The 13,030-nt window shown below is 50.3% G+C and overlaps 4 protein-coding genes across 4 annotated transcripts; 3 read left to right on the top strand and 1 right to left on the bottom strand.

The window, feature by feature from the left end:
- Positions 1 to 1,692: 1,692 nt before the first annotated feature.
- On the top strand, positions 1,693 to 2,341 carry BKA55DRAFT_683000 (uncharacterized protein; the record flags this gene model as incomplete). Its single annotated transcript, XM_046198441.1, has 2 exons — positions 1,693 to 1,848; positions 1,904 to 2,341. The coding sequence occupies 2 exons, from the start codon at positions 1,693 to 1,695 to the stop codon at positions 2,339 to 2,341; spliced, it is 594 nt and encodes a 197-aa protein (XP_046056693.1).
- Positions 2,342 to 3,880: 1,539 nt separating this feature from the next.
- On the top strand, positions 3,881 to 5,718 carry BKA55DRAFT_497550 (Calreticulin family-domain-containing protein; the record flags this gene model as incomplete). The annotated part of the gene is made up of 3 exons (XM_046186480.1): positions 3,881 to 3,997; positions 4,091 to 4,373; positions 4,433 to 5,718. The coding sequence occupies 3 exons, from the start codon at positions 3,881 to 3,883 to the stop codon at positions 5,716 to 5,718; spliced, it is 1,686 nt and encodes a 561-aa protein (XP_046056692.1).
- A 1,041-nt stretch (positions 5,719 to 6,759) lies between these two features.
- BKA55DRAFT_496569 (Aldehyde/histidinol dehydrogenase) lies at positions 6,760 to 8,523 on the top strand (the record flags this gene model as incomplete). The annotated part of the gene is made up of 2 exons (XM_046186382.1): positions 6,760 to 7,417; positions 7,469 to 8,523. The coding sequence occupies 2 exons, from the start codon at positions 6,760 to 6,762 to the stop codon at positions 8,521 to 8,523; spliced, it is 1,713 nt and encodes a 570-aa protein (XP_046056691.1).
- Positions 8,524 to 9,541: 1,018 nt separating this feature from the next.
- BKA55DRAFT_588483 (FAD binding domain-containing protein) lies at positions 9,542 to 11,686 on the bottom strand (the record flags this gene model as incomplete). Its single annotated transcript, XM_046194799.1, has 4 exons — positions 9,542 to 9,834; positions 9,888 to 10,928; positions 10,984 to 11,363; positions 11,424 to 11,686. The coding sequence occupies 4 exons, from the start codon at positions 11,684 to 11,686 to the stop codon at positions 9,542 to 9,544; spliced, it is 1,977 nt and encodes a 658-aa protein (XP_046056690.1).
- Positions 11,687 to 13,030: the final 1,344 nt, after the last annotated feature.

Raw genomic sequence — 13,030 nt, 5'->3', positions numbered from 1 at the left:
AGGTGTGTTATTGTTTACATGGTATTGGCTGGATTGCAAACACTTTGCAAAAAACACTGGCTGATGGTTTACACAGTCTCGTCTCGGACACACTTCCGCTCACCCCTTGTCCCAAAATGGAGGCCTGGTCTATTATTGTCTAGCCCAAGGGTGACCCCCTGAGACAACCTCGAATCCAATCGACTTGGAGAGATCCGATGCTAGTGCAGTAATCTAGGCGCGCTGAGAAGAACAGCCGTGTCCCCGTCACCTTTGGAGGTGCAAATTGAGGGGGGCTCAGTGGTAGAAAGCAGAAAACACCACACAAGTAAGAAAGACGGCAGATGGTGGTCATGTCGCCTGGCAACACGAGGTATTAGAGGCGAAGCTCCTCATGATGGATGGACGGATGGATGGATGAGCAAGTGGAGGATCACATCCAATATGTGTGGGTCTGTTTTGTTTTTATCTCCCAACGTCTTTTTCCATCTATAGGTAGGTATCATAAGTTTTGTTAGTTACGGTCACTGCCGAGTCTAGGCACAAAGTTAACAGTCACAACATGATCATCCTCAATCATCTGAGCCGAAAAAGAATTGTTAAACGAAGGGAGAGATGCAAGATCTGCGTTGAGCCGGAATTACAGGAACATCCCCCAGCTCAACTGGCAAATGGTCGTTTCTTCCCCTAGTCAACGCAGGACAGGGACGGCAAATTAGTGGTCGTCTCTTGGATCATGGCTTGTAAATTTAAAATTGATGTCGGCGGGCTTCCCCAGACCAGAAAGTAAACGAACATCGATCGACATCACATCAGTCGTCTACGGAGTAGGTACCACATACCTTCTCTTCTTCGCTCGCTACAGTCCGACCCGACTGCAACTCACTCTAATTTTGTGCTTGTGCCTGTGCTTGTCCTTTCTTTGTTGTTGTCACAACGTGGACGTGGACTTGTGTGAGGGGGTTTGCGTGGCATAACCCAAATATTCCCCTCCTCTTTTTTTGTTGTGTGTTATGATACTAACGGAGCCCTGAATATGCATCATGCGTACTCTGTGCCTACGGCCGACAGCAATAGCATCCCCGAGAAGGTGATGGATACTTCGTTTCTCTCTCCTCTCGTCTCTAACACTTCCTGATCAGACATAAAATGGATCCTCAATGGCTCCAATCCTAATCCTAGCGCCATCATGGGTCCTCTTCCCTCACCCCATGTCCATGTCCATCCATGCTCCTCCATGTCCCACCTCGAGCCATTGACAAGCCAAATGTGAAGGTCCTGATGGGTCCCCTATCTCCCGATGAGCCGGGGGCTAGCTTGGCGCGCTTTGCCTGCACCTCAGGTCAGTCTTGTTGACTTGTGCCTGCGCCTGTGAGCCTGTGACTTTCACGGCTTCCCCTAGCCTGGCCTGGGGGGTCTGAGACTTTGCTTTGAAGGCCTTGTCTAGGCTTGCTTGGGCTTGGTGGTGGTATGGTCATTGGCTTGATGGTGTGGATGCCCCTTTGCAAACCGTCCACGTCCAGTTGAGGGCTCGACTCATAAAAGGACCTGGCTACCCCGTCGCGAGCTCTTGTCTCCCTTCCTCTTTACCCTCGTTGTCATCCGTCCGTCGTTCGTTAAGACAAGAATTATACTTCAGACTTTCGCTTTGAGATCTATCTCTATTACTTTACACTACTAATTCTAATATCAACAACCTCGAAATTCATCAACATGCGTTTCACCTCCATCTTCGTTGCCGGCGCTTTCGCCACCATGGCCGCTGCCCAGAGCAAGACTGCTTCTGTCTCTCCCGCTCAAGAGTCTCAGCTTAAATGCCTTGACAAGTGTGATGCTGGTGATGTCAAGTGCCAGTCTTACTGCATCACTGTAAGTCTAGTATTTCTCCATATGGACAAACATAGCTCTAACGATAATTCCACAGGTCCCCTCTCCTGATGAGAAGAACATCAACGCCACCACCGAGTGTGTTGCCGCCTGCCCCAAGGGCAAGGGTTCTGCCTCCGATACCGAGAAGTACTCCGTCTGTCTCCAGGACTGTATCGCCGACAACTACTGGAAGACCATCGACGGTACTCCCCAAGAGACCGGCGCTGCTGGTTCCAAGGACGAGGCCTCCTCCGCTGCTGAGTCTGCTGGTTCCAAGGCCACCGGCACTGCCTCCGATGAGGACAGCACCGCCACTGCTTCTGCCTCTGAGTCTGATGCCACCGCTACCGACGCCTCTGAGACCGCCTCTGGATCTGCCTCCGGCTCTGCTTCCGGCTCCGCTGCTCAGGCCTCCGAGACTGGCAATGCTGCCACCGCCCTCGTTGGTGGTGTCTCTCTCCTCGGTCTCGCTGCCGCTATCTTCGCTCTGTAAATTGGATAGCCTCTTTTGGACATCTGGTTGATAGAATGGAAGGATTTTAATGGGTTTGCTCTAGAGCGGTAATGATTGGAGTTTGATTTCAAATGTGATACATGTTGGGCATCATGACGAAGGCCTCTTTGGGCCGGATCGATTTTTCATGGACAAACTATTGGGACACCTTGCGCGTTCACACACGGCTCGACACGAGCATCAATACAATACCTCTTTTTTTGCGCTCTGCGTAACCTCATCTTGACGTGCATTTTTTCCCATTGACTTGAAGTCAGAGCCCAACATAACACGATCACTGAGGTTGTGTTGGTTGTGGGGTGTCGTTCTGTGATTGGTTCATGTTTCCCAATCGGGTGCTTGAGGCGTTAGCTTGTAAACAAGCGAAATGATTGCCTCACGATGTAGTCAATGCCTGAGTCCAATTCAATCGTTGTATCATCAGAATGGTTGTGGAGCTGAGGTAATTGTATTTTGAAGGCATATCATATAGTGCTATTTGCATACTGAGCAGTTTTCCTATGTCGTTGATGTTTAAATAGATGCGTCATGATGGAGGAGTCGGCTTCAACACAGTTTGATTGCAGGAATACCCTTGACGCCACAATGTTCCATGTGCGCTTGATCTTGTTGCTGTTTTGTCAGGGCACCCTTTCTAGCTTTTAGTTACTCCGTATCAGTCATCAGTCCCTAGGGTAGCTGTTAAACAACCCGTGGACGGATTTCCTATCACTGATGTCACTCATCATTAAGGTAATGCGGAGAAGGGTAATCTATATTTCTATCAATAAATGGAGAATTCCTAATCCACGTCCTTTGCGTTGACCAATCTGAAGACTAGCAAGCCACTGTAGGCATTTCCTTGTTTCCTTCATATTCATTTTAAAGACTCCGAGCTTTGGTATTAGTTGAGCAGTAGCTTTCAATCTGAAATCCACAGAACGATACAACTATGGCTCTGTGCACCCTTGTAAACACTATCTTTCTTGGACCTGCTCAGACAACATTATTAAAGTTGAGGCCTTTTACGTCTGTGAAATTAACCATTCATCCGCCAATTGTTCCATGTACAGCTGTCTTCTTCTCGAGCCTTCTGTGGGACATGACCTATTCTGTAACTACAAGGTCGAGGCTGTGAGGCTTCCGTCAACTTCCCCGCCCCCAGTTTGGCAGTACCTGACAGTCGGCAGCCGCACCTTCCTGCCTTAGTGGCTCCGGGCCACGACCCCCGCTCTGCACCTGTTCGTGATCCCTGAAATTTAGGCGGCTCTGAGCTTCTTCGTTCTACGTGTCCTCAACACTAAGGCAGAGCTCTCCACCCATTGTTAAGACGCCACCTTTCGCTTCTTCACTCTCCCCATTCTACATTCCACCTCACTCTTGGACCTCTTCTCTCCTCGAGCGCTGGGAATACCCTTATCGAGCATACACTTTTCCTCAGTCACACGTCTTTTTTGATTGTGTTCCTGCTTCTCCTCCTGCGCAGCCTGTAGTGACGTCCTTGATTCCTGCTCGAGCTACTCCGTCATTTCTTTTATCATGAAGCTCAACGCTGTTGCGGCGGCCATGTCGGCTGCCATGCTTACGGGCAACGTCCACGCCGAGGATGTCAAGGAGGCTTCCCCTTCTGTTCCCGACAAGCTCCCTACATTCACCGTAAGTTTTTCTTGATGAGTAATTGAGCTCATGGATGGTGCTATGTAGCTCCTCATGAGCTCATGTCAATTGATAGCTAACCCACCATCACAGCCGACCGTTATCAAGGCCGACTTCCTTGAGCAGTTCACCGACGACTGGGACCAGCGATGGAAGCCCTCTCACGCGAAGAAGGACACATCTGGCTCTGAGGAGGAATGGGCTTATGTTGGCGAGTGGGCCGTTGAAGAGCCCATGCAGTATAAGGGAATCGAGGGTGACAAAGGTCTTGTTGTCAAGAACCCTGCAGCTCACCATGCTATCTCCGCCAAGTTTCCCAAGAAGATTGACAACAAGGACAACACCCTCGTCGTCCAGTATGAGGTCAAGCTGCAAAGTAAGTATAACTCTGGAATCCCCCTCAATGATCGCGCGTGCTGACATTTTTGCTCTTAGATGGCCTCGAGTGTGGTGGTGCTTACATGAAGCTCCTTCGCGATAATAAGGCTCTCCACCAAGAAGAGTTCGGAAACACAACCCCCTACGTGATCATGTTCGGTCCCGACAAGTGTGGTCACACCAACAAGGTTCACTTCATCTTCAACCATAAGAACCCCAAGACTGGCGAGTATGAGGAGAAGCATCTCGACTCTCCCCCCACTGCCAAGATCACAAAGACCACCGAGCTTTACACCTTGATCGTTCATCCCAACAACACCTACGTCATCAAGCAGAACAACGAGGAGGTCAAGACTGGCAGCCTCTTGGAGGATTTCACTCCTGCTGTCAACCCCCCGGCCGAGATTGATGATGCGAACGACAAGAAGCCCGAGGACTGGGTTGACCAAGCCCGCATTCCCGACCCTGAGGCCAAGAAGCCTGAGGATTGGGATGAGGATGCCCCCTACGAGATCGTTGATGAGGAAGCCGAGAAACCCGAGGACTGGCTCGAGAATGAGCCCGTCACCATCCCTGACCCTGAGGCCGAGAAGCCAGATGATTGGGATGACGAGGAGGACGGCGACTGGATCGCTCCTACCGTCCCCAACCCCAAGTGTGCCGACGCCTCTGGTTGCGGCCCGTGGACCAAGCCAATGAAGCGTAACCCCGACTATAAGGGCAAGTGGACTGCACCTTACATCGAGAACCCAGCATACAAGGGAACCTGGGCTCCCCGCAAGATCAAGAACCCCGACTACTTTGAGGACAAGACTCCTGCCAACTTCGAGCCCATGGGAGCCATTGGTTTCGAGATCTGGACTATGCAGAATGATATTCTCTTTGACAACATCTACATTGGTCACTCTATTGAGGATGCCAACAAGCTCGCTGAGGAGACCTTCGGCGTCAAGCACCCCATTGAGAAGGCCCTCTTTGATGCCGACAAGCCCAAGCAGGAGGACAAGCCCAAATCCCCCAGCGACCTCAAGTTCCTTGATGACCCCGTTCACTACGTTACCGAGAAGGTTGAGCTCTTCAAGGCCATTGCCGCTCAGGACCCTATCGAGGCTATCAAGTTCGTCCCCGAGGTTGCTGGTGCTTTTGTCGCTATCATCCTCGGTGCCGCTGGCCTGATCGCTGTTCTGTTCAACCTTGGCAAGTCACCCGCCGTTCAGCAGACAGCTGAGAAGGCATCCGACAAGGCCAAGCAGGTCAAGGACAAGGCTGCTGAGGCCACCGCTACCGGTGCTGAGCAGGTCAAGGGTGCTGCTAACAAGCGCACTACCCGCAGCCAGTCGTAAGGCAAATGAGACGATGATTTCAGATGGTCAGTTGTTATATTGGGCGGAGTGATATTCAAAAGCGGACAGAGAACCTATGGAAGTAAGAAGAGAAGCAAGTTTGGAAGGAAATGTACACAATTCTCACGATTGATTGATTGATTTGGCGCATCAGAGCAGTGATAGGGATATCAGACAATTGATAACTTTTCAGGCTGACCTAACTTTTCATCAGTCCATGACTCGTTGTGGTATTTTATCTGTCGACCACTCAAGAGGCACTATGAAGCAAGGCGTTGGCACATGGTTATCTCGTTTTGTGTAGTTTCGTATTTACAGTTGGTTAACTTGACAAGCCAAATCTGTTTCCCACCGAAATCGGCGTGCGTGTACAGATAAGGGTGTCTAGTATCAGCCTAGATCGATATTGAGAAGACGAACGCCCTCCATAAACATCCATTTACGTTTGAGAATCTTGGAAGGTGACCCCGACGTCCGATAGATAAAGGTCAAGGAATCGAAGTGGCAGGTCACTTGAGATAGATATGTTTCCCAATTAGGCAGGCGAAAGGAGACGAAGAATAGAGCGAGAGATCTAGTTTCTGGCCGGCAATCTCAACCAGTAAGAGACTAGAATTGGGAGACAAACCTCAGACCGTGGTATCCATCGGCATTGACGGTAACCAGCGGACAAGCCGGAGCTCACTCGGCAATTACCCCACACTTTCCAGAAATGTCAGCCCAGCTCTTGGGGGAAGTTGCTAGCTTATCATGAGTTGCTCTTGCCGCCCCGCACTGACTCGCCTTTGGTGGTTGCAAGTGGTGACCTTCTCAGATGAACGCCCCTCCAATTGCCTCCGCACTGTTGACATAGCCGGGACAATTTCTCAGTATAAAAGTCTAGAGAACCCATGACCTTTTGATTTCTGACCTCTTTGTTGCTTCATTAGAAGTTGTCGAGGCCAATTGCTCTCCCTCTCTTCTCCTCTCATCTCTTGTCCCTCTCACTTATACCACGTACTTGAGCCTCATATACATACTGTCATCCTCATTCTCGCCATCATGCGTCGCGCAATCTCTCGCGGCTTGGGTGCTTCCAGCCGATCTACTCCCGCCCTTTCTCGATCCTCTCTCCTCACCTCATCTAACATCACAAGCGGCTCGTCCCATGTCGCTGCCAGACGCATTCATGCGACAAGCAAGCAGCTTCAGCCTGTGACGGCTGCCCTAGCTTCAACCGCCAGCAGTTATCCTACCACCCACGCAAAGGTCGAGGCGGTCGATACTCCCTACTTCATCGACAACAAGTTTGTTTCGTCCTCGACCGATAAGTACATCGACTTACACGATCCCGCTACCAACGAGCTCGTTACTCGTGTCCCTCAGATGACCGACGCTGAGATGAAGGCTGCTGTTGCAAGTGCTGAGAAGGCCTTTAAGTCATGGAAGAACACTACTGTCATCTCTCGACAGCAGATCATGTTCCGATTTGTCCAGCTTATTCGTGAGAACTGGGACCGCCTCGCTGCCAGCATTACTCTCGAGCAAGGCAAGACCTTTGCTGATGCTAAGGGTGATGTCCTTCGTGGTCTTCAAGTTGCTGAGGCTGCTATTGCTGCCCCTGAGCTTCTCAAGGGCGAGGTCCTTGAAGTCTCCAAGGACATGGAGACCCGAACCTACCGTGAGCCCCTGGGTGTCACCGCTGCTATCTGCCCCTTCAGTGAGTAATCCGCCACTCGCTAGCATCATGCTTTGGCTAATCAATCCGTAGACTTCCCTGCCATGATCCCCCTTTGGTGCATCCCTATTGCCACCATCACTGGAAACACCCTCATCCTCAAGCCTTCTGAGCGTGACCCCGGTGCAGCCATGATCATTGCCGAGCTTGTCCAGAAGGCTGGCTTCCCCGAGGGTGTTGTCAACATCATTCATGGTGCCCACCGCACCGTCGACTTCATCCTCGATGAGCCCGCTATCAAAGCAATCAGCTTCGTCGGTGGTAACAAGGCCGGCGAGTACATCTTCAGCCGTGGTTCTGCCAATGGCAAGCGTGTTCAGGCCAACTTGGGCGCCAAGAACCACGCTGTCGTCTCTCCCGATGCCAACAAGAACCAGTTCATCAACTCCATTACTGGTGCCGCTTTCGGTGCTGCCGGCCAGCGCTGCATGGCTTTGAGTACTCTTGTTATGGTTGGCGAAACCAAGGAGTGGCTCAATGAGGTTGCCGAGCAAGCCAAGCATCTCAACGTCAATGGCGGCTTCGAGGAGGGCGCTGATCTCGGTCCCGTGATCTCACCGCAGAGCAAGGAGCGTATTGAGAAGCTCATTGAGTCTGCTGAGAAGGAGGGCGCTACTATTCTTCTCGATGGCCGTGGCTACAAGCCCAGCAAGTACCCTAACGGCAACTGGGTTGGCCCTACCATCATCACCAATGTTACACCCGATATGACCTGCTACAAGGAGGAGGTCTTCGGCCCCGTCCTTGTCTGTCTCAACGCAGAGTCTATTGATGACGCTATCGACCTTGTTAACAAGAACGAGTATGGCAACGGTACTGCTATCTTTACTAGGTCTGGTGCTACTGCTGAGACCTTCCGCAAGAACATTGAGGCTGGCCAGGTGGGCATCAATGTCCCCATCCCTGTCCCTCTGCCCATGTTCTCTTTCACTGGTAACAAGAAGTCTATTGCTGGTGGTGGTGCCAGCACATTCTACGGAAAGCCTGGCATCAACTTCTACACTCAGCTCAAGACTGTCACAGCTCTATGGCAGAGTGCTGATGCCGTTGCTAAAAAGGCTGATGTTTCCATGCCTACCCAACAATAATCAGGCAACGACTCAGACGATGAATTTGGTTTAAAAGGAAAAGCAAGCAAGCAAGAACAGGAGATGGGAGATTGATGTGGAATGGATATATGACTAGCATAATAAGGGCAATAGTCAGCCTGTTAGGCTCAGCCGAGTCTGTCATGAAATTTCAAAAACATTGGAAACTTCATTCTATTTCGCTATATGTGTCTTACTGATTTTGTAATTTTTCTTCTTCGTCGTCTTTACGATGCCGCACGTGGTGACAGTTAAATTCTTGGTACACTCAAGATGTTTATGAGTGAGAAATGTAGAACAGCCATCCTATCCCAACCACCCGTGAAGAGGTGCTAGATTGGAAGAACGATTGATAGATGGCTAGAGAGATGTGTGGTGATGAACGTTGGCTGGTAATAAAGGACCCCAAATGAACTAGTGTGATTTATGGATTTCAGAAAACAGCTCTTGATAGAGACATTTGGGGACAGACTCTGGCTGACATTGTCTTCATGAATTCAGAGCCGATAAGAAAGAGAACCCGTGGGGTCGTACGTATAGCGATAAATAATATCAATAATGTAGGTCGACAAATAAAATAGATTGCATGATATGAGCAGTGACTAACTACCAAACGTGTCGTGACATGAGCAAGATTACGCCCATCTAGCGGTCGGATCTTACTGTCTTGGTGGCCCTCTTCTATTGCCCACAATACCCTCCGTCTCTAAATATGCCTTCCTGTTCCCTCCTCTTTCTCTGAGTGGTGGTTGGTCGGGCCCATATTGGCCCGTCCTGCTCAGTTCTTTTCAATGATGATACAAGCCCAAGCTGGGCACTGTAGGGAGTTTGCATCAAATATGATAAACATTGTCAACAACTCCGTACTCCTGGATACACGAATTCGAAATGCCAATATGCACAGGGCTCTCTTGTCCCACAGATGGCTCTCGAAGGATCTCAGACAGAGTACGGACGAGTCTAAGGGTTGCGTGGGCCTTGGCTGGTCCTCTATATTAACTCATGATTCTCCTCGAGCTTACTGAGTTGGAAGTTTCATGAATCCGTCATAATACTCATCGAGCCATCGAGCCGCTTGAACACCAGACTCATCGAGGCTGGAGTCCCAGCGACCTATCGAGCCAACATAACCATCGGGACGAACATTAATGATGGCCACCTCGCCAGGTCCCAGGCTGCCGAGCCATTTGTTAGTGCATAGCGACCCACGGGTGTCCTGATCGGGAATGTCGTCAAGGTAGAAAGTCCAGCGGCTGTCTTGCAGAAGAGGTGGGAGGTCTGAGATCTCGATTTCTGTCTTGGGCATGGTGGCTGATTGACTTTTTAGCAAGGGATGTCAAGATACAAAATGCGAAGAAACTTACTGATAAGACCAAAAGTGAAGAGGTGGCTGACAACAGTGTATCGCTCAGGTCGGGAATAAACATCCTCAGGAGCTGATGTTCGGGGTTGCGAAGCATAAGAAGCGCTAGCTGCAGCAGATAGACGGCTGATGAAGGAGTCTGTACCTGCAATAGCATGGCAAAAAGTTTGCAGGAAAGGTGCTGATTGTTGAACATCCCACATAAGAAGGTAGATTCGGAACTGACCGAGCATAGGAATGTCAAGCTGGATATCCACAGGGTTGGAATCGATATATCGAGTAACCTTAGCAGGAGGCAGAAGGCAACCTGGCTTGGCGTCTCCCATGACAAACTGGTTGTTTCCAATTCCTGGTCTGTTGATAGCATTCTCACCATATTCAGCACCAATTCCGGAAATGAAACGGACATTGGTCCTGAAGTTCTCGGCGAGGGCAATGGCGTCGCCACCAGCAATCTGGTTCGCATGCTCATAGTCAAAGTTAACCAAGTCCAGGGCAATCTTGCGCCGCTCCTCTTCGTAACTCTCCAGCAGATTTGGCTTGGCCAAGCCTCGAACCGCAAGGTTCAACTTCCACGACAAATTCCATGAGTCGTGCATCGAGGTGTTCATACCCTGTGCTGACTTGGGAGAGTGGGTGTGACTGGCATCACCAGCCAGGAACGCCCTCAGGTGGCCATCAGTGAAGCGACTAGCAACCCTCTGACCAACCTGATAACGGCCGAACCACTCAACGTACTTCCAGTCCAAGCGGAACGGTGCCATAATCTTCTTCGCGCGCTTCATCATGAACTCCTGACCCAGATCGCGGCGATCAAATTTGGCACCAGCCTTCAGCTCAATATAGAAACGAGTCATATTCCTCTCTCGAGGAATGATGAGAATTGAACCGTGCTCTTGTGAGTAGACGAGCGTCTTGGACCAAATATCGGGGAAGTCAGTAATCAGTTCGCCATCGAGAACGCCCCAAATAGCAGCCTGAGACATGCCGACAGCCTTGACATCTGGGATACTCTTGCGAACCTTGGAGTGTGCACCATCACCTAGTAGTAATGTCAGTTTCTGAGCGCATGATAAGTGCAAGGGTCTACCACTCACATCCAATCAGGTATTGAGTCAGAACCGAACGCTTGTCTTGATTGACATTGGCACGGCAGTTGACTTGAAGGGGACCAGTCTTGTTGTCAGGGACGCTGTACGACTCAAAAGCCATGTTTCGACGGACCTCCTTGCCGCGCTTTTTCATGTCCTCAAGAAACAGCCCTTCAACCATACCTTGATGGACCAGAAGAATGTAGGGGTCGAGAACATCGATAATAGGGGGATAATGTACTTCGCGGCCAAGTCGACGAAGAGGTTCGTCTGCGGTGCTACGCCAGAATGCGATATCGAAGACACGAACACCTTGTTTTAACAAAGTATCTGATAGTCGCATTTGTCTAAAGGTTTCGATCGTCTTCGGCTGAAGGCCGTCGGCTCTATTTTGAGGTCAATTGGACTGTTCCAGTGGTACAATTGAATCGTGGTGATAACCTTACCTTCCCACGGGCGTCTGATCGGCTCGATCATCGATCACCTCAACGTTAATGCCGAATCTGGTCAGGTTTGTGGCCAACATTAGACCGGCAGGTCCTGCGCCAACAACACATACTTGACATTCCAGCGGAGGCTCAGGAAGACTGCGAAGAAGAGCCAGAGGATCTTGGAAGGGAGGAGGAGAACCCTCCTGGCGCTCCCGGTGTGCTGGAAAGGGGATTTCCATTTGATCCATGTCGTCAGATTGGACAATGCTAGGTACCATGTTACAATGGAAATCGCCGGGAGATCACAAGATCATGGACGACCTCTGTCGGATCAAATTGTTGACAGAGTGTCGTCCGGCAGTAGTTGCGAGAGGTAAAGACGGCGGAAGCGTCCGAGTCAAGGTAAAAGATGTCGCAAACGATCAGGCTGGCGACAAACGACAAGGTGTGTGGGAAGTAAAAAGATATTCGGTAAGGTGATATTCTCCTAGTTAGTCCGTCCACACAGTTATCAAGTGCCGTCCGTATCACACTCGGGGTGTTATGTGAACTCCCCGATATCGCCTGATGAGAATAGGTAGTCAAGTTCGAAGTCGCAAAATTGAATATTTCGTAAGATGCTTTGAAGATTTCGAGGAGGGTCGCGTAGTATTAATTGGATATATGTATGATGGAATAGATCGATCGGTAAGTGTATGGGGGTTTCGAGGCCGCGGGGCAGAATGACCGAGTAACTATTGGACAGGCTGAATCTGACTGACAAGCTACAACTGAGACGACAAGGGTTTGTGCAGATATGCAGACTACGATGAGAATGGCGAACAAGGTGGAGGAGACGGCCGCAGTAATGGCAGAAACGAAGATACAGACGATGGACGACGGAGCACGAAGAGGGACACCGAGGTGAAGAGAGGAGAAGAGAGGGGCTAAGTATGAAGCTATTCCGAGTCTCAAGGTCAGATATAGGAAATACAGCGCCCACGAACGGGCAGGTACCGGATTTCGGGGGTTGATGGCAAGCGACGACCGGGGTGATACGATGCCCTGGCCTCCATGGATCAAAAAGAGAGACAGAGAATGGATGGGAAAGACCAGCCCAGGGTCGAGGGCAACAAGGGCAAGTGAAATGGGGTCACAATTGCCTGGAGCAGAAAAAATGGCATGACACGATTATCGACAGCAGGCGGAGGCAGGCGACGCCAGACCTGACGAGGAGACAAGAAATGGGCTGATTTCGAGGGAGATTTTGCTGGCTCACTGCCACACGGTCCACTCAGACGACACGGTTGACACGTCCAACTGGGTCTAGCTTCCAGGGCCCTTTCTCAAATCCATCCGCCCCTTCCTCGCTTGCCAAGAGCCAAGCTCGCTCACTCTTTTTCAATGGGCCCTTCCTGTTGGAATGCAACTTGAAGGGATCCACATGCAGTCTCTGGACCTGTCCCCGTTTAACGATCTAGCATGTGATTGGACGATAATTGATGAATTGAATGCTTTTGTCAACCCCAAAGCCAAAGCACCAGAAGTATTGAAGAAGAAAAAAGGTGAAACATGTTGGCATCATCACATTTAATCAGATTCAAGCACGAACATTTATATTAAAAGTATAGATATCTCTGAAA

The sequence above is a fragment of the Fusarium redolens genome (genome assembly GCF_020744475.1).
Source record: "Fusarium redolens strain MPI-CAGE-AT-0023 chromosome Unknown BKA55scaffold_1, whole genome shotgun sequence".
NCBI lineage: Eukaryota > Fungi > Ascomycota > Sordariomycetes > Hypocreales > Nectriaceae > Fusarium > Fusarium redolens.
This window is presented reverse-complemented; position numbering and strand designations above follow the sequence as displayed.